Source organism: Neophocaena asiaeorientalis, unplaced genomic scaffold, assembly GCF_003031525.2.
Source record: "Neophocaena asiaeorientalis asiaeorientalis breed wild unplaced genomic scaffold, Neophocaena_asiaeorientalis_V1.1 scaffold119, whole genome shotgun sequence".
Lineage (NCBI taxonomy): Eukaryota > Metazoa > Chordata > Mammalia > Artiodactyla > Phocoenidae > Neophocaena > Neophocaena asiaeorientalis.
Genome location: NW_020175821.1, coordinates 1284147 through 1307681, shown reverse-complemented (window position 1 = coordinate 1307681; position 23535 = coordinate 1284147). Strand labels below are relative to the sequence as shown.

The 23535-nt window shown below is 37.1% G+C and overlaps 1 protein-coding gene and 1 non-coding gene across 4 annotated transcripts in view; one reads left to right on the top strand and one right to left on the bottom strand.

The window, feature by feature from the left end:
• The window catches only part of TTBK2 (tau tubulin kinase 2), a 144633-nt gene that overhangs the window by 101240 nt on the left and 19858 nt on the right, over positions 1–23535 (bottom strand). For 2 of the 3 annotated variants that reach the window (XM_024732473.1, XM_024732474.1), the window contains exons 2-3: positions 7793–7928; positions 2188–2335 (exon numbers count right to left, since the gene is read on the bottom strand). In XM_024732473.1, the coding sequence (XP_024588241.1) occupies positions 2188–2335; positions 7793–7861 (217 nt within the window). In that variant the 5' untranslated portion in view covers positions 7862–7928. Of the gene's footprint in view, positions 1–2187; positions 2336–7792; positions 7929–23535 lie in introns of those variants that run through there. The other variant, XM_024732475.1, reaches the window with a different exon arrangement.
• Positions 14597–14668, top strand: TRNAE-UUC (transfer RNA glutamic acid (anticodon UUC)). Its single transcript has one exon. It is a non-coding gene; the product is annotated as a tRNA-Glu (tRNA).

Sequence of the window (23535 nt, the reverse complement as noted above, 5' to 3'; positions counted from 1 at the left end):
ACAGTGAGAGGCCCGCGTACCGCAAAAAAAAAAAAAAAAAAAAAAAAAAACCAAAGAAACATATCCTATACCAGTTATCAAAAACTGAACATCAACTTTAAACCAACTAATCCTATAAAGGGCTAGCCTCTGGTTATATACCTATTCCTTGCACATTTAGTCTTTTTATTGGGGTCACTGAGTAAGAAAATCATTATGCCAACAGGCAGGCAGAAGCAAGCAGCTCAGCACCATAAAAATGTTCTCAAAGTGTACAGATTCCAAAGCACCTTCAACAAAAAGAAATTGTGAGGCATAAGTATGCAGAAGGCACAGTCAGAAAGCCAAGAAAAGAAAGTCAAGGGCTGTCCATTGAAATACAGACCAAAAGATTAAAAATCTACTTATTTTGGAAAGTGAAGAGTCCTGAGGCATAGGATGTCACGTGGTAATAAGCAAGAAAGAAAAACATTTTAGGTAATAGTACGAAAGATAAAATAAGAAGGAAAGGACAGACTCAACATCCAAGGATCTCTAATTCACCCATTAAAAGGTACTAAACTGTTCTTCAAGCTTTATCACGTACAATGCTAAGTAAACCATGGCCAAAATAGGCAGGAGAACTTACTGGAAGGGCTACAAAGCTGTATCCTGCCTCATCTGGAAGCATCTCCTCAGGACCAAGTAGGAGAAAGACAGGTGAAGCAGCACCGTCCAAGCCAAGCTGATGTTGACATACCCTTTATGGACTTAGCTGAAAGTAAAACAGATCTCTTGGGATCCGTGCAAACCACGAAGAGGTAGCTCCAGCTGCACCTGTTTGTGGCCCCTATGTCACTGAGCTGGAAACAGCTCGAAAGAAATAGGGAAAAAGCAGAAAAGGTGAGAAAAAGAGAACACCATCCTTTCCTCTATCCTTTCTTCTCCAGTCATCCATTTTTTCTAGTAGTGACAATGGGTGCTGATCTATCCACTGTCTTCCTGATTTCCCATGTTTTAGGAAAGCTAAGTTTAGGCTAAAAGTAACTATTAAACAGAGCTATAATTTTATTAGCATCATGCTCTAATGAAATGAGCCAACTAGTAGAGAAACTCGGACAATGAGAAAGCTTAAGGCAAACAGCAATGATTAAAAGAATAGATGTTGCCAGAATACATAATACACATTTCATTAACTTAACAGAAATTTATTTACTAGAATTCCAGACATCATCACATCAGTGATTCACAAAGACAGCACATTCACCCTAGAGACTACACAGCCGTGAATTTGAGAGTCCTAAGCTACATAGCACTTTTGTTTTTAGTGAAAGGTGAAAGATTTATTCAATCTGAAGAGAAACCAGAGTATACACAACATTTTGTCCTTGCTATTTCTACCAACTACAGTTATTTCTACCAATTATAGCAACTTCCTTTGCTCTCTATATTAGTACTAAATTCCTTTAGATGCTAATGAATGTCCCATAGCAATATCAAACCTTCTAGAGCTTAACAAGATCATTTAATGTGCTAATCACCCCTATTTAATTTTGATTCAGATAAAACAGTTAAATATTAAATATCAGTAATACCAGATTATGTCATAAACTGAAAATACAAAGATGAATCAAACTAGCCATGTATTCAGGGTTTTAATCACTTGATTGATGTCGGAAAAATAGTTATTTATGCTTGTGGTAAAACAATAGGGATCCAAGTCATAAAATGGACCTCAAAAATGATGACAGGGCCAGAAAGAGTTATTCGATTAAACTGAAGCTAATGAAATCAACATATAACAAATACTATTATTTTTAATCCATCCTTCAGTGTGATTTGAAGGCAGCTTCCTTAATGGGATTAAAGCATGTTTAACATCCAAAAACATAAGTAGAAACAACTCAGAGGTATTCATGTTTGGCTATTTTTTTTTAAAAGGCAAGTTTTACCATAACAGACATTATGAAAACACTTTCTAAAGCAGAATGTTTCAGGTTATTCACTCTCTCTCATCCTTGCTCACCATGAAAAGGAATTCCCAAAGTCCAATTACTCTAAGCAATCAGTATTTCTACAACTACTAGTGATAAAATTTCCATAAGAAAACCGTTCAGCATGTTTAAACCAAGCTGACACCAGAATATTCAATTGATAGAGAATGTAACTGAGGTTCACAAAGGTAACAATAAATTATAAACTGTTTGGTATATCATACAAGAAGCTTACCTTGTAGTTTTTTCAATACAGCAACTTCCATTTTCAGAACTTGTTTTGGTTGTTGAGCTGATTCCACCTTCAGTGCAACATTTTCCCTGGTAAGCATGTCCAAGGCATCGTAAATTTCTCCAAAGCCCCCACCCCCAATCTTCCTCAACTGCATGGGAAATAAAATAAGAATACACACACACAAAATTACTAGAAGATTCTAATTAGAAACTAATTCATCTCTTATATTTAGAAAATAATATATAATTTGCCTATCCCTATTTTATGATAAAAGATCTCAACATTGTTAACTAGGCATATGCCAAGAACAAATACCTAGAAATAACATCAAAATCTTTTCTCACAGTTTTTTGTTTGTTTGTTTGTTTTGTGGTACACGGGCCTCTCACTGTTGTGGCCTCTCCCGTTGCGGAGCATAGGCTCCGGACGCGCAGGCTCAGCTGCCATGGCTCACGGGCCTAGCCGCTCCGTGGCATGTGGGATCTTCCTGGACCGGGACATGAATCCATGTCCCCTGCATTGGCAGGCGGACTCTCAACCACTGCGCCACCAGGGAAGCCCTTCTCACAGTTTTGTCCACAAAAAGTACTCAATTTATTTCAGCCACAAACAATTTTAAAATCTGGCCTACAGCCAGCATCAGAAGTATCATAAAAGACACAATATCTGAAAGTTTCACTTCCCACAAATACCCCTCAACAACCCTATTTATTCTAATTCTAAGGCAATCATTTGAAGACTTTTTAAATCCATACAATCTTTCTGCCAACTGAAATCTTATCTGGAACCTGATTGAGATATGTATGTGGGGAGGTTGGAGAAGGGACAGGGGCAGCCAGAGCCCAGCCCTCTCAGCCCCATTTACCCTCCTTTCTGAGGCACTGAACAGGCTCCACAGAACAGCTCCTGTTCTAAACTATTCCAGTGTTCACTATATATCCATACGCTCAAATAATAGTAAACTCTAATCAAATTAAATATTCTCATCAGGGAATTCCCTGGCAGTCCAGTGGTTGGGGGCTGGTGCTTTCATTGCCGTGCCTGGGGTTCAATCCCTGGTTGGGGAACTAAGACCCTGCAAGCCACGTGGGACAGATAGATAGATAGATAAATAAATACTTTCATCAAACACTTAATATTCTCCCTAATAAAATGTGTTAGCTTAACTGGGGAATATCGGGATCTTTGAGTATTAAAAGCAAGTTCTATGTTAATTAACTACACTCCAATATAAAATAAAAAGTTTTAAAAAATAATAAAATAGGGCTTCCCTGGTGGCGTAGTGGTTGAGAGTCCGCCTGCCGATGCAGGGGACACGGATTCGTGCCCCAGTCCAGGAGGATCCCACATGCCACGGAGAGGCTGGGCCCGTGAGCCATGGCCGCTGAGCCTGCACGTCCGGAGCCTGTGCTCCGCAACGGGAGAGGCCACAACAGTGAGAGGCCCGCGTACCGCAAAAGAAAAAAACTAATAATAATAATAAAATAAAATAAAAGCAAGTTCTGAAGAGCTAGTGACACTGGAACTGTAGAGCTGTGAGAAACTGGGGTGGGAGGGGGGAGGTGATATACTTCAACCTAGATACAGCATGACATTAGCCTTCTTCCATTTCCTGAAACTCAGTCTTCTCCTTAGCACGTTATCAAGCAGCCAGGATGTGATATAATGTAGGAAGTCATCACTGGAGGCACAGGGTCCTAAATCTTAACCACCCCAGAGGCCTCACCTCAAGTCCTACTTCTTTCCCCACACGGTCTGTACTGATTTCTGCATCTAGGTTGATTCCTTTTTCTCTTCTAAATTTCTATAGGAATTATGTGCTTACTCATTTAATTAATCATTTTACTATAAATACCTCAGGTATGACCTGTAGTAATACACTATACAGTGTTTCAACTCATACTGTTTAACTGTCCATTGTCAATGCCCTATCCCCCTACAATGAAACTAATCTTCAAACAGAGGGCCACTCCTTCTATTTTTTACTTCCCCCATAGCATTTGGCAAAGTGGTAAGTATATAATTATTGCTAAATAACTATTTACTGCTTTGTATACATGAGCCATAATCCTTCCTTATTCTGGTTTGGTGATGGGAAGAGATACCACGAGAAACTCTGATATGAGTTTGGGACTAAAAAAAGTTCCAGAACTTAATTTCAGTTAAATAAATTCTCTTTTTTGGCCCCTGACTGGGGCCCAATCATAATAATCTTATGATTATTTATATTTTGTCCATTAAACAAAGACTGTATAACTCTAAAAAGTCATAAACAGTACCAAAGAGACATCTTTCTAATTATGGACTCTGATGCGAGTTGGCTTCATGTTTTTACCTCACAAAGAACCTTACCAAACAACAGAACAAAAATTCTAACCTGAAATAAATGATTTTGCTCCTTGGTCTATTCATATAAAATCATTTGAACAATAATAGAGCATGAATTTTTTTTTTATTGAGCTTAACAAAACCCTAAGACATCACCAATGTTTATACGGCAAAGAGAGGTAATTTAGTACAATGGTGATATGCAGACTAGGGAAAGAATAGAGGTAAGACTGTGGCAGACTATATTTCCTAAAGATGGCCACAAAATAGTGCCCATCCTTTTTGCTCTTCTGTGACCCCGCCACTCCCCCATCAAGAGGCACAGTCCATTTCCCCACCCTCTTAAACCTGGGTGGATCTTGTGACTACTTTAACCAACCGAACACTCTCAAGAGCCAGCCACCATGTAAAAAGTGTGTCCATCCTGAGAAGCCATAGCCCGGTAGAGAGGTCCTAGAAAATGGGCCACCAGTTTGGGGGTAAGGGAACTAAGGACCCCAGGCACCAAAGAAGCCATCTGGAAGTGGACCTTCCAATCCCCAAACCTGCTAGTGCCACATGGCTATGAGACAAACCACCCAGGCAAATTCTTCTTAAATTCCTAATCCACAAGACTGTGAGCAAAATAAATGACAGTTTTAAGCCTCTAAGTTTTGATGCAGTTGTTATATAACAGTAGATAACCAAAACACCATCCTTAACAATGAGCCTGTGATTTTTTTACTAAAAATACCACTATGACTCTCAAATCTGGGGGACATGCTCCATACATTTATTAGCTCTCATTACCAGGACAAAGCAACTATGCCAGACGTAGCTTCATTTGTCACCTTTTGATATGTCTACTGAAGAAAGCCAACCTTTACCACAGCACTTAACACAAAGCTCCCACCAAAGAAACACTCATGCCTGACTTACATTAAAGATTACCAATTGCTGGAATCTCCCTGCACCAGTCCATGATGATGAAAAGGTTCTTTTCTTATATTTACTCAAGTAAAATTTCAAAGCCTACTGATTTGCCTAATCAGTAAAACACTGTACCATAGACACAAAATTTTTATTTCTAAAGGAAGAATCTTCTTTTTCCAATCTGTTGATAGACTAAGGAAACTATTAAATAGCTTTGCTAAACCTGCTAATGGAACAAAACTTTGGTTACCAAAGACTGGATAGCCATAAAATATATTTAAATATATCCAAAACAAAAATAGCTTCTTTCATAGGAGGAAAGATGGCAGATTCCAAGTCTAGGGCAAGGAAGCCATCAAAAGACTATTAGGATCATGTTAAAAGCACTCAGGAGACAACCTGAAGAATATCCCCTCAGTCAAATGAGACAATTTGCGCATCAATAAGAATGATAACTAGAATCAATAAGAATGATAACTAATGTGGACTGAAACACATTAAATATGCTTAGATCCATGAATTCTTAATTATATTTTTAAAAATTTCATTGGTCACTTTTATTTATTTATTTATTATTTATTTTTTATTTTTTTGCCGTACGTGGGCCTCTCAATGTTGTGGCTTCTCCCGTTGCGGAGCACAGACTCTGGATGCGCCGGCTCAGCGGCCATGACTCACGGGCCCAGCCACTCCGCGGCATGTGGGATCTTCCCAGACCGGGGCACGAACCCATGTCACCTGCATCGGCAGGTGGACTCTCAACCACTGCACCACCAGGGAAGCCCTCATTGGTCACTTTTAGAAGATACTAGGGAACCAATTCATTATTTTGAAAACTGGTGAATTAAGAAAAGAATCAAGCATTTATCCTGTATTCCTATTCAAACTGTATCTCAGGGTAGTCAGATAGTTAATGATAGGAAATTTCTCTTCATAGATGTACTTCAACTAATAAATGAAGGAATGATAGACTATCACCAGTCTGCAATCCCTAATGAATTAACAGACCTAGACAATGATGATCAATAGTGCTAACATCACAAAAAACGATGGGCAATAAGACATTATATGCCTCCCATCCAAAGTTCACAATACTCTTTATGAAAAAAGAAATGCCCCTACTTCAATAAACAAACCTGAAGTCAGATCCATCAAGCCTCTCTAAATAACTAACTGTTTACATAAAATACATGGGACAGAGAAACATGTTAACACCACATGGAAGCAATAGAAAAAATCCAAACTGGAAAATTCTACAGGCAAATAACCTAGTTTCGTTAATAAATAAACTGTAAGGAAAAAAAGAGAGATGAAAAGGAACCTAGAAATTAAACGAAACTTAAGTGATGTAAACCAACTGCAATATCCAGACTTTACTTGGATTTGGTTGATTCAACTGTTAAAAATAATTTACAAAACAATTAGGAAAATGTGAAAGTTGGAAGGATACCTAATGATATTAAGAAATTATTGCTTTTCTAGAAGTGATAATGATATTATATTTTAAGAAGAAGTCTATCTTTTAGAGATATATACTGAAGTGCATAAAGAGAAATGCTAAGGTAAAATATTTGCTTCAAAATGTTTTGGGAGAGAGGTTAAAGAGATGAAACAAGATTGACCATCAGTCTATAACTGTTTAAGCTGGGGCATGAGTACCTGGAGGTTCTTTATAACAGTCTCACTATTTTAATGTATACTTACAATTTTCCTTAATAAAATGTTAAAAAATAAAAAAGGGCAGTTCACTGTACTGTATTTTTTTTTCAACTGTTCTTTCCCTAAGTATACTTTTATTTACCTTATTCAATAGTAGCTATCAGAGGACTTCCCTGGTGGTGCAGTGGTTAAGAATCCACCTGCCAGTGCAGGGGACACGGGTTTGACCCCTGGTCCGGGAAGATCCCACAAGCTGTGAAGCAACTAAGCCCATGCGCCACAACTACTGAGCCGGCACTCTAGAGCCTGCGAGCCACGTCTACTGAGCCCGTGTGCCACAACTACTGAAGCCCGCGCACCTAGAGCCCATGCTCTGCAACAAGACAAGCCACCGCAATGAGAAGCCCGTGCAGCGCAACGAAGAGTAGCTCCCACTCGCCACAACTAGAGAAAGCCCTTCTGCGGCAACAAAGACCCAACACAGCCAAAAATAAATAAATGAATAAATAAATTTTTAAAAAAATAGTAGCTATCAGAGTTTAGGAAAATTTACTCCTATAAGCAGCAAGAATAAGAATTAGGGCATAAACAGAACCTAATCATAGGAAAAGAACCAAAAATAACTGCTTTAGGCATATAAGCAATATATGTATTATTTCCTAATGAAATGGTTTTATCAAGATACCAATCCCTGATGTTTATTCACTACTTTCCATCTTTCTTTGACCAGGATTCCAACACTGAGGATATCTGGCTGCTCTCCTCCTCCACTCATTGCAATTCACTGATGTGATAGAATGGCTACACAGGCATCCAGCTCCCAAGGGTGGTTTCCATTTAACCTGAAACAAAAGAAACACAGCAGCATATCAGGACTAATTAACACAAACATTCCAGCACCAAGTAACACTACTAATCCTATACATTAATTAGGTTGCTTTGCTGGAAAGAGGGGAAAAACCCCACAAACTCAGTTCTAAAATCTGTTTAGTACATGTAAAAAAAAAGTACTTATCTTTCCATTACAGATGTCCAGTGAAATAGCCACACATTAAAGAAGCATTATATTATAACACAAATATAATTTACAATAACTGAGATTGCTAGACCTCAGGACAAGCATGGTGTCAATGGCAGTTGACCCAGACTACTATGCTTAGTCCAACACACTGCTAAGAAAAAAAAAATCGTACCTAATTTACAACAGCTTACAGTTTAATAGGTTGCAACTTAGAGCTTAACATCACCAGAGCTAATATAATTTTAATGTTACAAAATGCATTTAAAGTGCGTAGGAGATAAACATGAGCCACAGAAAAGGTCTGCTGATCAAACCCAATACAATGATATTGTAAGAAAAAAGGATAACAACATGAACAACATACCTGTAGAAAATGAAGATACTGCAGAAAAATATGGCCTAAAGGAGATAATGCTGTAACCTAATTACAGAACAAACTAAAGGAAAGTAAGAAAAAGAAGCTTTAAAAGAACATAAATCATAATTAGAAAACCTTATAAATGAGAGAGCTAGGCAACAGAGAGACATAAAAAGAAATCTGAGCAAATTCAGAAAAGGAACAGAAATTAAAGGAAAAGAAATGAAGATTCAAGTAGAAGAGACATGAGCGAAAACAACGTAAAATTAAGGAAGAAAAAATAAAGGGAAAAATGAAAAAAATTAAGAAATTTAGAAATTAAAAGTGATAAAAGACAAAGTAAATATAAAATACATAGTATAAAAGGCCGCCAATAAAAACCCCAAAGCTATGAGATGGAACAAATATTAGCCACTATAATTCAAGAAAATAATTTCTGGAAATTAAAAAAGGACTAAACCTGCAGGCTGAAATGGTATACTACATATCTGGGAAAACAACTCAGAAGAAGGTTAATGCCAAAACACAGTCTAGTAAAGCTACTGAATTTTAAAGGGAAAAAAATTTCACTGGACGTATGTGCAGAAAGTCCAAATTATACATAAGGGGAAAAAAAATCAGACTGGGAACAGACATTGGCACAAACAGCTTACTGAATATTTAAGTATCCAGGGAAATGTGAGCCAAGCGTGTTCTATCAAGCCAAAGTAACCTTCAAGGCTAAAGGAAACAGTTATGAACACACAGAACTCAAAGAATATTGTTCCCAAGAAATGCCCCTAGGAATCAACTACGTAACAAGTATCAGACAATCAAATTATGATAGAAAATTTGGCATGAGGATCGGCCTGAAAAGGCTTAAAAGCAATGATAACTCAGTAGCCATGAGAACCCCTGCCTCTAGATTGTGAAGTCTAAACATCATACGCCACTAAAAGAAATAAGAGCTCCTTGAAGAAACGGCTTATTCCTGGTCTGGCACAGGAAATGATGCACAATGAACTTGGGGCATCTTGTCAAATCAGAAAGCAAAAATGTTAACAGTACCACTACTAACAAGCCAAAAGGAATTCAGAGACAAGTGAAAGAATTCTCATTTGCCAAAGATGAAACAATTTGAGCAGATACAAGAATGGTGACTGCAGTGATTGAAAAACATCAAAAACATAAACGGACTTCCCTCGTGGTGCAGTGGTTAAGAATCCACCTGCCAATGAAGGGGACACGGGTTCAAGCCCTGGCCTGGAAAGATCCCACATGCCATGGAGCAACTAAGCCCATGCGCCACAACTACTAGGCCTGCGCTCTAGAGCCCACAAGCCACAACTACTGAGCCCACGTGCCACAACTACTGAAGCCTGTGCACCTAGAGTCTGTGCTCCGCAACACGAGAGCCCGTGCTCCACAACAAGAGAGTCCACTGCACTGAGAAGCCCACGCACTGCAATGAAAAGTAGCCCCCGCTCGCCGCAACTAGAGAAAGCCCACGCATAGCAATGAAGACCCAACGCAGCCAAAAATAAATTTATAAAAAATAAATTAATTAAAAAAATAAACACTCATGAGTTCATAATGACACTCAAAAAAGAAAAAAGAATTTTGGAGGTTGCTAAGGCACAACTCATTATTCTGAAAACTGTCAAATAAATAGAAAGAATCAAGCATTTATCCTGCCTTTCTGATATGAAGAGTATTTCAGGGAAACCAAAGAGATGATGAAGGCAACTTTTTCCTTAGAGAATAGTCACAGCTAGTAAGTGCAGAAGAAATTATAGACTTAGAAAATCACCATTTTCCAATCCCTGGTTAAATAATGAATCTGGGCAATGACCATCAATAGCTGCTAAAACCATAAGGTAAAAAGTGGATGGAGAACTTTAATATGGAAGGATCAAGTTGAACTCAATGATCAACGTTAACATCACTAAAAGGTAGAACAATGAAACATGAAGTGCTTCCTGACAGATGCAACAAAATTTTCTCAGTACCACCTATGAAGTCTCTTGCCTTAAAACAAACAAGACACCTCTAAATCTAATCAAGCTTCTAGATTTAATTATATGTTTACAAAAATAAGGGGGATCGAGGTACATGTTAAATGACAACATGAAGATACAATGAGCTAAATCCATGATTATGGAGATCCTAAAGAACAAAATGACCCATATAAATGACAAAATGACCCAAGACAAATGGCATGTAAAATAAAAAAGCTTTACACTGCACATTATAAGAAACAAGATATGTATCAACCTAAGGCAGCAACTAGCAACCAGATAAAATTAAGCAAGTACTGGGTAAGGAATAATTGGTAATTTTGTAGGGTGTAATAATAGTAGTGTAGTTATGTTTATAAAGTCTTTCTCTGTAAGAGATACATAAACTACTAATGTACAAAGTGATAAAAGGTCTTAGATTTGCCTTAAAGCACTCTAAGGGGAAAAAGAGTTATTGTTTTGGGGGTAGAAGATCAAATGTAAGAATGACAGAATTTTAATAATTTTTGTATGATGGGTATATCTAAATCCATTATACTGTTTCTGGGCATAACTGCAATATTCTACATTAAAAGTAAAAAACAAGAGATGCATAGATTAAAAAGATCTAGAGTTTGTTTTAACAAATGGGGCTGGGACAAGTAAATATCCACATGCAAAAGAATTTGTACCCCTACCTAACATCATACACAAAAATTAACTCAAAATGGATCAAAGACCTAAATGTAAAAGCTAAAACTATAAAAGTCTTAAAAGAAATCACAGTCATAAATCTTCACTGACCTTGGATTAAGCAATGATTTCTTATGTATGACACCTAAAGCACAGCAAACCAAAGAAAATGATAAATTGGACTCTGTCAAAATTTTTTAAAGTTTATATGCTAAAAGACAACCTATGAAATTGGGGAAAATAATTGCAAACTATATATCTGATATGTGGTTAATACCCAGAATAGATAAAGAATAATTCAACAAAACAAAAATCAAATAATTCAATTAAAAAATGGGCAAACGGCCTGAATAAACAGTCCTCCAAAGAAGATATACAAATAGCCAAAAAGCACATGAAAAAAATGCTCAAAATCTAGAGAATGACAAATCACCTCATACCCACTAGGATGGCTACTATTAAAAGAAGAAAATAATAAGTGCTGACAAGGATGTGGAGAAACTGGAACTCTTGTACACTGTGCATGGGGATATAAAATGATGCAGTCACTATGAAAAACAGTATGGCAGTTGCTAAAAAAATTTAAAAATCAATTCCCATATGATTCAGCAATTCCACTTCTGGGTATATACCCTCAAAAACTGAAAGCAAGAACTCAGACAAATATATTTGTACACTCAAGCCCACAGCAGCGTTCTTCACAATAGCCAAAAGGTGGAAGCAGCCCACACGTCCATCTGCAGTTGAACGGATAAAGAAAATGTGGAATATACACACAATGGAATATTATTCAGCCTTTAAAAAGGAAATCCCGTCACATGCTACAACATGAATGAACCTGGCTGAGTGATAAAGCCAGTCACAAAATGACGAATACTCTTTATGATTCTATTTATATGAGCTATCCAGAGCAGTCAAAATCATGGAAACAGAAAGAAGAATGGTGGTTACTAGAGGCAGGAGGGGGGAGGGGGAAGGGGGCATTGTTTTTCAATTGGTATAGAATTTTAGTTTTGCAAGATGAAAAAGTTCTAGAAATCTGTTTTGAAACAATGCGAATATACTTAACACTACTGACTGTATACTTAAAAATGATTAAGATGGTAAATTTTATGTTATGTGTTCTTTATCACAGTAAAAAAAAAAAAAAAAGTATGGGCCCCATGGAGGAGAATATGGTAATATTCAGCATAATAAAATAATTTATATTTAAACTCTAATCCAGCAATTCCACTTCAAGGAACCTATTCCAAAGGTACAATGGCAAAAACATGTGAAATGACTTCTTCACAAGCCTTTTCACTATAACATTATTTATAATTACAAAAGGCTAGGGAAAAAACTAACAGTCACTCAATAGGGGATTGGTTGAACGTAAAATGATTCACTTATGTAACGGAGTACTAGTCCAGGAATTAGAGATATATTGACACAGAGTGACTTTCAGGATATATTGTTAAGTGAAAAAAAATAAGATGCAGTGACGTGTTTAAAGTATACTACTTTTCTGTAAAAGGAAGGTAAATGTTAAGTATATTAACATATTTGCTTTTATTATTTTTAAAAAAGGAAAAGCCAAAAAGTGATAAAAACGATAGCAGAGATCAATAAATTTTTTTCAGTAAAGGGCCAAATAATAAATATTTCAGTCTTTATAAGCTATATAATCTCTGTCATGGCTACTCAGCTCTGCCATTTTAAAATAAAAGAAGACATAGACAATACATAAACAAAAGAGTATGTGTTCCAACAAAAATTTACTTACAAAAAGAGATGGGTGGCCAAATTTGGCCTGCAGACTATTGCTTGCCAACCTTTGCCCAAGAGAAAGGAGAAAACAGGATGGAGGGGATAAGGATAAAAGTCAGACTTCTAAGAATATATCTTGTGATATAGTTTTCATTTTGGAACAAAAATCACTGTTTTACATACAAGAAAAAAAACTCCTAGGGATTCCCTGGTGGCGCAGTGGTTGAGAGTCCGCCTGTCGATGCAGGGGATGCAGGTTCGTGCCCCGGTCTAGGAAGATTCCACATGCCGCGGAGCGGCTAGGCCCGTGAGCCATGGCCGCTGAGCCTGCGCATCCGGAGCCTGTGGTCCGCAACGGGAGAAGCCACAACAGTGAGAGGCCTGCGTACCGCAAAAAAAAAACAAACAACAACAAAAAAAACCTCCTATACTCCAAATTCAGGGAAGGACCATAGCAACAAAGTAATCATCAGAACTAGCTTCAAACTCATGCCAGTCTATCAATGACAGCTTCATATTAGCGACCACACTTCAGAAAGTCAACCAGTCAGTAACAGCCACAGTCCATAGCCACATCTGTTTATCAAAAATTCAACCACTTCCTAAACACTCCCACTTTACCAATCCCTGAACTCTAAGCTTCACAACTCTCCCCTGAATGGAGACCAATAAATTTAGCGTTTTGTTGACACTGAGCGGTGACCTCTTCCTTCAAGACAATTAAAAGACAAAATAAATTTTAAAAAAGATACTAAAAATGAAAGGAGTACAATCTCTAAAAATCTAAAACAAACTGAAACCAAGAACCCACTGCATACCAAGTATGTGACATTATCACACAGAAAATAATTCAAGTGGCTTTAAAATACAGTATTTTGATTGTATACCCCTAGTGCGATATAGCTTAAGGAATAAAAGAACAACAAAGAAATCTTAAAACTCCATTTAGTAGTTTTGTCATTAGAAATAATATCAATTCTGTTATTTAAAAACTATTATATGCAAGACACAGCAAATAAGTGATTATATTAAATCACTAAGAGTCAACATTTTCAGTATAAAGAGATACAAATATAAAAGTCAAAGAGGTCAAGTAAAAATCCTGAAATCTGACATTGAAGAAAACATGAAAAAAATATGATCTTTATTTAAACACGTATTTCACAAGTCTAACCATCGAGAAGTCCTAGAAGCAATGCAGCCCAATAGATTAAGCATCTCTAGCATCCAAACTGAAAGTTCCAAATACCATTTCCCTCAAAAAAAGAACAAAAGCTCCTTGGAAAAATGGCTATTTCTAAAACTGGGGTAGGAAATATAAAAGATGAGCCTAGAATCTTGCTGTGCTTGAAAGCAGGGAATATACCAAAGACTTGGGACAGATCCAGGATTTATGGGGCCTGGAATTTATATTAAGTGAGGCCCCTATCTTAAAAATCTTACTTTTGCAAATTTTACATATGACCAATTACTAAAACTTTGCTCCCAAAGCTTTGAAAGAAGCCAATGGAAATAAAGAACCCTGAAGTTGAAGCTTCATTATCCTCATGGTGAATCCAACTTTGTTCAAGATAATGGAGTCAAGTCAAAAGGACACAGGAAAAAAAAAAAAAAAAAAAAAAAAAAAAAAAAAAAAGGACACAGGAGCTAAGTGGAACGGGCTCACAATGGTTTGAAGTGAGAAAATTGACATCTAAAGAATAATGAGGGAGTTCCCAGGTGGTCTAGTGGTTAGGATTCGGCACTTTCACTGCCGTGGCCCAGGTTCAATCCCTGGTCGGGGAACTGAGATCTGGTAAGTCATGAGTCATGGCCAAAATTAAAAATAAATAAATAAGGAAATTAAAATAAAAGGATAATGACTGCAATAACTGAAACACATGAAATATATAATAACCCATAAATTCATAATGATATTCAAAAACAATTCAGTAGATACTAAAACAATTGCTAGTGTACTAATTCATTATTCTGAATATAAATAAAAGGAAAATAAGTCAAGCATTTACCCTGCCTTTCCTGTAGTATTAACTGTATTTCAAAGAAACCAAATAGTTGATAGTCACAGAATTAAAAATTCACCATTCTGTAACACCTAATGAAATAATGTAGGCAGTGGTTATGAACGGCTGCCAAAACTCTTAGGTGAAAGGCTGGTTGATTTAGAACTTAATAATGAATGAATGAAACCGGTAATACTTACACTTACAGATTACATTTAGCATCACTAAAAGATATGACATTGAACAGCATACCACTAACTTTGAGAACTGAACTAAGGCTTAGACTCACTGTCCAGGTGCCAGACTTACCACCACTGGTATACATCTGGGACAGATCTGAGTATTATTTCAAAGGCTTTAAAAACCGAACTAATATTAAAAACAAAATACCTGGAAGGCTAGTTAGAATGTGCAACCTCAACACAACTAGGTGGTCAAATTTTTAAAATATCAACATTCTCTGCAGAATTTAAATAAGACTCAAGTCTCATAATTTTTTAAATAACAAGGACACAATCCAAAACTACCAAATATACAAAGAACCAGGAAAATCTCAACTTACATGTGAAAGGACAAATCAGCAGATGTAAATGCCAAGATGACAGAGATCTGGGACTTATCAAAGACATTAAAGCAGCCTCTATAAAAATGCTCCAAGAAGTGAAGGAATAAATAGAAAGATATATGAAGTCCTAGAAATGAACAGAAAGATAAAGTCTCAGTAAAGATACAGAAGACATAAATAACAATTTTAGAAGGGAAAAATACAATAACAGAAAATTTTAAATGTTACTAGAGTCAACAGAAGAATGGAAGTGTCAGAAGAGTCAGTAAACTTGAAGATAAATATATAGAAATTAAAAAAACAGAAAATAATTTTATAAATGAACACAGACCCAAGGGACCAGCAGGACAATATCAAAAATTCTAACATTCAACTCATCACAGTCATGTCAAGAGAGGAAAAAGTGTAGGGCAGGAAAAATATTTTTAAAATAATGGCTAAAACGTCTCAAGTTTTGCAAAAGACATAAAACAATTGATTGAAGAACCTTAATTAACAGGACATGCACAAAAAAAATCCATTCACAAACACATCATAACCAAACTGTTGAAAATTAAACACAAAGAAAAACTCTTAAAAACAGCCAGAGAAAAATGATACATTACTTACTGGGGACAATAATTCAATTGACTGTGACTTTCTCATTATAAACCATGGAGGTCAGCAAGAAACAGAAAAACATTTTTAAAGTACTGAAAGTAAAGAAAGCACTGTCAACCAGAATTCTGTACCCAGAGAAAACATCCTTCAGGGATAAGGACAATCTCAGAGAAAAGAAAATTATGTATTGTAAGCAGAGCTGCTGTATGGTAAATTACCAAAGAAATTTCTTCTGAGAAAAAGGAAATTATAACAGAGGGAAACTTGGAATAACAGGAATGAATGAAGAACAACAGAAATCTAGGTAAACATAATAGACTAACCTCCTCTTGACTTTTTCAAAATATGCTTGCAAGTTAAGAGCAAAAATTATAACACTATCTGAAAGGATTTCCAATGTATATAGATATAACTCATAACACAACTACAAAAAAAAGGTAGAATGGTAAAGAGACCTATATGATGGTTATTAGGCTTTTGCATTCTACTTGAAGTGGTGATATAATAATTCTAGTAGACTGTGAAAAATTAAGTAGGTATATTGTAAACACTAGAGCAACCATTCAAAAAAAACTATACAGGGACTTCCCTGGCGGTCCACTGGTTAAGACTCCGCACTCTCAATGCAGGGGGCCCAGGTTCAATCCCTCGTCAGGGAACTAGACCTCACATGCCCCAACTAAAGATCCCGCTTGCCACAACGAAGAACCAGCATGCCACAATGAAGATCCTACGGCTGCAACTAAGACCGAACACAGCCAAATAAATAAATAAATAAATAATTCTTTAAAAAACTATACAAAAAAGATATAATAAAAAGCAAAAAACAAGAAATAAAGTGGACTACCAAAACATGTTAAGATAATCCAAAAGAAGCTAAAAAAGGAGAAACAGGAGAACAAAAACAGAGAGCATAAACATAAAACAAATAATAAAATGGTTGGCCTAAATCCAAATATATCCGTAATCACTTTAAATATAAATGGCCTAAACACACCACTGAAAAGAGAGAGATCATGAAGATGAGTTATGCTTTCTATAAGAAACTCACTTCAAAAATAATGGGATACGTAAGTTAAAAACAAAGGTATGCTCACTTCTGCTCCAGTTCTCTTTACCCTCCTAAACAGTTCAATCCTAACACATGAGCATGCATCACCAAAATGTTGGTGACATTTTTGTAGCCTGGCAGAATAGATTAATTTACAGCTATTTCACTTCAAAGCATACTGAATGTGACTTCATATTAAGGCAGCATTAGGTACAACATGGTAATACATCATTAACTTTATTTTTTAATATTTTTAAAACATTTTTATTGGAGTATAATTGCTTTACAATGGTGTGTTAGTTTCTGCTTTATAACAAAGTGAATCAGCTATACATATACATATATCCCCATATCTCCTCCTTCTTACGTCTCCCTCCCACCCTCCCTATCCCACCCCTCTAGGTGGTTACAAAGCACCAAGCTTATCTCCCTGTGCTATGCGGCTGCTTCCCACTACCTATCTATTTTACATTTGGTAGTGTATATATGTCCATGCCACTCTCTCACTTCGCCCCAGCTTACCCTTCCAACTCCCTGTGTCCTCAAGTCCATTCGCTACATCTGTGTCTTTATTCCTTTCCTGCCCCTACGTTCTTCAGAACCCCCCCCCTTTTTTTTTAAGGTACCATATGTATGTATTAGCATGCGGTATTTGTTTTTCTCTTTCTGACTTACTTCACTCTGTATGACAGACACTAGGTTCATCCACCTCACTACAAATAACTCAATTTTGTTTCTTTTTATACATCATTAACTTTAAACTCTTATTAAAAAGTAATTTACCAGTTTCTAGAATTTCCAGTACAGGAGCTCCTGAACAGAGAGCCGTTGTTCAAATATAATTCAGCGTGAGTGACAAAGTAGAATTTAGAAGTAAGGATGTCTATTTCATATTCAACTGTTTATTAAATCTTTAAATTCTTGCCTGTCAGTCTACATTGCTTTTTATTATTATTATTATACTTCAGTTTCTTTGAGAACTTCTGAGTTTCATGTGTTTTGCTTTTATTATATAAATATCATTATAAATAAACTTATTCATGAATTTAAAAAGCAAAGGAATAGGAAAAGATATACCACAAAAAGCTGGAGTACCTATACAAATCTTCCTCGATTTCTGATGGATGGGGTTACACCTCATCATTAAGCTGAAAATATCTAAGCTGAAAATGCATTTAAAACACCTGATGTACCACTGGAACCAAGATGGCGGAGTAGAAGAACATGCTCTCACTCCCTCTTGTGAGAACACCAGAATCACAACTAGCTTCTGGACAATCATTGACAGGAAGACACTGGAACTAACCAAAAAGATACCCCACATCCAAAGACAAAGGAGCAGCCACAATGAGACGGTAGGAGGGGCACACTCACACCAAAATCAAATCCCATAACTGCTGGGTGAGTGACTCACAGACTGGAGAACACTTATACCACAGAAGTCCACCCACTGGAGTGAAGGTTCTGAGCCCCACGTCAGGCTTCCCAACCTGGGGGTCTGGCAATGGGAGAAGGAATTCCTAGAGAATCAGACTTTGAAGGATACTGGGATTTGATTGCAGGACTTCGACAGGACTGGGGGAAACAGAGACTCCACTCTTGGAGGGCACACACAAAGTAGTGTGCGCACTGGGACCCAGGGGAAGGAGCAGTGACCCCATAGGAGACCGAACCAGACCTACCTGCTAGTGTTGGGGGGTCTTCTGCAGAGGCGGGGGGTGGCTGTGGCTCACCATGGGGACAAGAACACTGGCAGCAAAGTTCTAGTAAGTACTCCTTGGCGTGAGCCCTACCAGAGTCTGGCATTAGCCCCACCAAAGAGCCCAGGTAGGCTCCAGTGTTGGGTTGCCTCAGGGCAAACAACCAAGAGGGAGGGAACCCAGCCCCACCCAACAACAATCAAGCAGATTAAAGTTTTACTAAGCTCTGCCCACCAGAGCAACACCCAGCTCTACCAACCACCAGTCTCTCCCATCAGGAAACCTGCACAAGCCTCTTAGATAGCCTCATCCACCAGAGAGCAGACAGAAGAAGCAAGAACTACAATCCTGCAACCTGTGGAACAAAAACCACATTCACAGAAAGATACACAAGATGAAAAGGCAGAGGGCTATGTACCAGATGAAGGAACAAGATAAAACGCCAGAAAAACAACTAAATGAAGTGGAGATAGGCAACCTTCCAGAAAAAGAATTCAGAATAATGATAGTGAAGAGGATCCAGGACCTTGGAAAAAGAATGGAGACAAAGATAGAGAAGATGCAAGAAATGTTTAACAAAGACCTGGAAGAAATAAAGAACAAACAAACAGAGATGAACAATACAATAACTGAAATGAAAACTACACTAGAAGAAATCAATAGCAGAATAACTGAGGCAGAAGAACGGATAAGTGACCTGGAACACAGAGTGGTGGAATTCACTGCTGTGGAACAGAATAAAGAAAAAAGAATGAAAAGAAATGAAGACAGTGTAAGAGACCTCTGGGGCAACATTAAACGCAATAACATTTGCATTATACGGGTCCCAGAAGGAGAAGAGAGAGAGAAAGGACCCGAGAAAATATTTGAAGAGATTATAGTCGAAAACTTCCCTAACATGGGAAAGGAAAGAGCCACCCAAGTCCAGGAAGTGCAGCAAGTCCCATACAGGATAAACCCAAGGAGAAACACACCAAGACACATAGTAATCAAATTGGCAAAAATTAAAGACAGAAAAATTATTGAAAGCAGCAAGGGAAAAATGACAAATAATATACAAGGGAACTCCCATAAGGTTAACAGCTGATTTCTCAGCAGAAACTGTACAAGCCAGAAGGGAGTGGCATGATATACTTAAAGTGATGAAAGAGAAGAACCTACAACCAAGATTACTCTACCTGACTCAAAAACGATGTTAAAAAAAAAAGAAAAAGATTACTTTACCCGGCAAGGATCTCATTCAGATTCAATGGAGAAATCAAAAGCTTTACAGACAAGCAAAAGCTAAGAGAATTAAGAACCACCAAACCAGCTCTACAACAAATGCCAAAGGAACTTCTCTAAGTGGGAAACACAAGAGAAGAAAACGACCTACAAAAACAAACCCAAAACAATTCAGAAAATGTTCACAGGAACATACATATCAATAATTACCTTACATGTGAATGGATTAAATGCTCCAACCAATAGACACAGGCTTGCTGAATGGATACAAAAACAAGACCCATATATATGCTGTCTACAAGAGACCCACTTCAGACCTAGGGACACATACAGACTGAAAGTGAGGGGATGGAAAAAGATATTCCATGCAAATGGAAATCAAAAGAAAGCTGGAGGAGCAATACTCGTATCAGATAAAATAGACTTTAAAATAAAGAATGTTACAAGAGACAACGAAGGACACTACATAATGATCAAGGGATCAATCCAAGAAGATATAACAATTATAAATATATATGCACCCAACATAGGAGCACTTGAATACATAAGGCAACTGCTAACAGCTCTAAAAGAGGAAATCAACAGTAACACAATAATAGCGGGGGACTCTTAACACCTCACTTACACAAGGGACAGACCATCCAAAATGAAAATAAATAAGGAAACAGAAGCTTTAAATGACACAACCGACCAGATAGATTTAATTGATATTTATAGGACATTCCATCCAAAAACAGCAGATTACACTTTCTTCTCAAGTGCACACAGAACATTCTCCAGGAGAGATCACATCTTGGGGCACAAATCAAGCCTCAGTAAATTTAAGAAAATTGAAATCATATCAAGCATCTTTTCTGACCACAACGCTATGAGATTAGAAATGAATTACAGGGGAAACAAACGTAAAAAACACAAACACATGGAGGCTAAACACTACGTTACTAAATAACCAAGAGATCATTGAATAAATCAAAGAGGAAATCAAAAAATACCTAGAGACAAATGACAACAGACACCGCAGAAACACAAAGCATCCTAAGAGACTACTACAAGCAACTCTATGCCAATAAAATGGACAACCTGGAAGAAATGGACAAATTCTTAGAAAGGTATGACCTTCCAAGACTGAACCAGGAAGAAATAGAAAATATGAACAGACCAATCACAAGTAATTAAATTGAAACTGCGATTAAAAATCTTCCAACAAACAAAAGTCCAGGGCCCTGGTGGCACAGTGGGTGAGAGTCCACCTGCCAGTGCAGGGGACACAGGTTCGTGCCCCGGTCCGGGAAGATCCCACATGCCATGGAGCGGCTGGGCCCGTGGGCCATGGCCGCTGAGCCTGCGCGTCCGGAGCCTGTGCTCCGCAAAGGCAGAGGCCACAGAAGTGAGAGGCCCGTGTACCGCAAAAAAAAAAAAAAAAAAAAACAATTCACAAAATTCATCAGATTAACAGTCTAAAAAAGAAAACTACATGATCTATCATTTGATGCAGGAGAAGCACTTGACAAAATTCAACAGTCATTCATGATATAAACTCTCAGCAAACTAAGAGTAGAAGGGCATTTTCTCAACCTGATAAAGGGCAGATAAAAAACAAAAAAAGCTGCTCAAACTGATCAACAGATTTAACAACATTCTAAATGAAATTCAAGCAAAAGGCACTAAATAGACAAGCTGATTCTAAAATTTATGTGAAAAGGCAAAGGAACCAAAATACCTAAAACAGTTTTGAAAAATAGTAATAAAGTTGGAGGAATCACACTACATGATTTTAAGACTTACTACTATATAGTGACAGTAATCAAGACCTTGTGCTATTGGCAAAGGCTTATTAATCATACTACAGGTAAATGAAATAGAGTCCATAAATAGATCCACACAAATATGGCCAATTAAATTTTTAGCTTTTTAAAAATGTAAATATAATCCACATACCATCATTTTAAAGTATACAATTCAGTGGTTTGTAGTATATTCACAAGGCTGTGTATTCACCACCACTATCCAATTCCAGAACTTTTTCACCATCCAAAAAAGAAACCCCATACTTACTAGCTGTCACTCTCTATTCCCTCCTTTCCCTGGTCCCTGGCAACCACTAGTCTATTTTCTGTCTCTATAGCTTTGCCTATTCTAGGCCAAGTGATATTTGACAAAGACGCAAAGGCCATTCAACACAGAAGAGACAATTTCCAACAAAGTGCTGGAACAACTGTACATGTGTATGTAAAAACATGAACCTCAATCTAAACCTCAAACCTTATATACAAAACTTAACTCACATTGCATCACAGATCTAAATGTAGAATACAAAACATTTAGAAATAAACTGGTAAGCAAATCTTTGTGCAAAGGATTTTGGACATGATACTTAAAGCACATTTTATAAAAGAAAAAAAAAACTGATAAACTGAACTTTACCAAAATTGAAAACTTTTACTCTGTGAAAGACACTGTTACAAAATTGAAAAGACAAGCTACATACTGGAAGAAAATGTTTGCAAATCATAATATCCAACCAAGGGCTTGTATCAAAATATATAGAGAACACTTAAAATTCAACTGTAGAAAACAAATGACCCAATTTAAAACTGGGCAAAAGACAGACACTTCACCAAAGAGGTTATACTGATTGCAAATAAATACATGAAAAGATGTTTGACATCACTTGCTGGTCTCCAAAAGTTACATACTGTATGATTATATTTATATGACATTCTCAAAAGGATAAAACTAGAGTGACAGAGAATAGATGAGTGGTTGTGAAGAGTTAGAGGTGGGATGAAGGTATGATTACAAAGGGACAGTATGAAGGAGTTTTGGGGGACTGTAGAGCTATTATGAATACTTATGAATACTATTATGAACTATTACGATTATTATTATGATTATAGTGAAGGTTACATGAATCTACACACATGCTAGAACTCATAGAACTGTAGAACCCAAAAAAGTCATTTACCATGTTAATTTTTTTAATAAATAAAATTAATTTGTAAAAAGAAAATCCACAATTATCTGAGAAGATGGTAAAATATTCCTCCCTTTTCCAATAGTGTATCTGAATAAGGCCATATTCTCTTCATATGCTTCAACCAAAGCAATATATTGCAACAAACTGAACACAGAAGTATGAGAATCCGGCTGTCTTCTATGGGGCCAGACGTTAAAGAGACTTGAAAAAATGTAAAACAATGCCACTTATTTCACCACCTGTTTTTCTGTTTTGGAAAATAGTATTATTTATTTATTTATGGCTGCATTGGGTCTTCGTTGCTGCGTGCAGGCCTTCTCTAGTTGTGGTGAGCAGGGGCTACTCTTCGTTGCAGTGTGCGGGCTTCTCAGTGCGTTGGCTTCTCTTGTTGTGGAACACGGGCTCTAGGTGCACAGGCTTCAGTAGTTGTGGCACACGGGCTCAGTAGTTGTGGCTCGTGGGCTCTAGAGCACAGGCTCAGTAGTTGTAAAGCGCACGGGCTTAGCTGCATGTGGGATCTTCCCGGACCAGG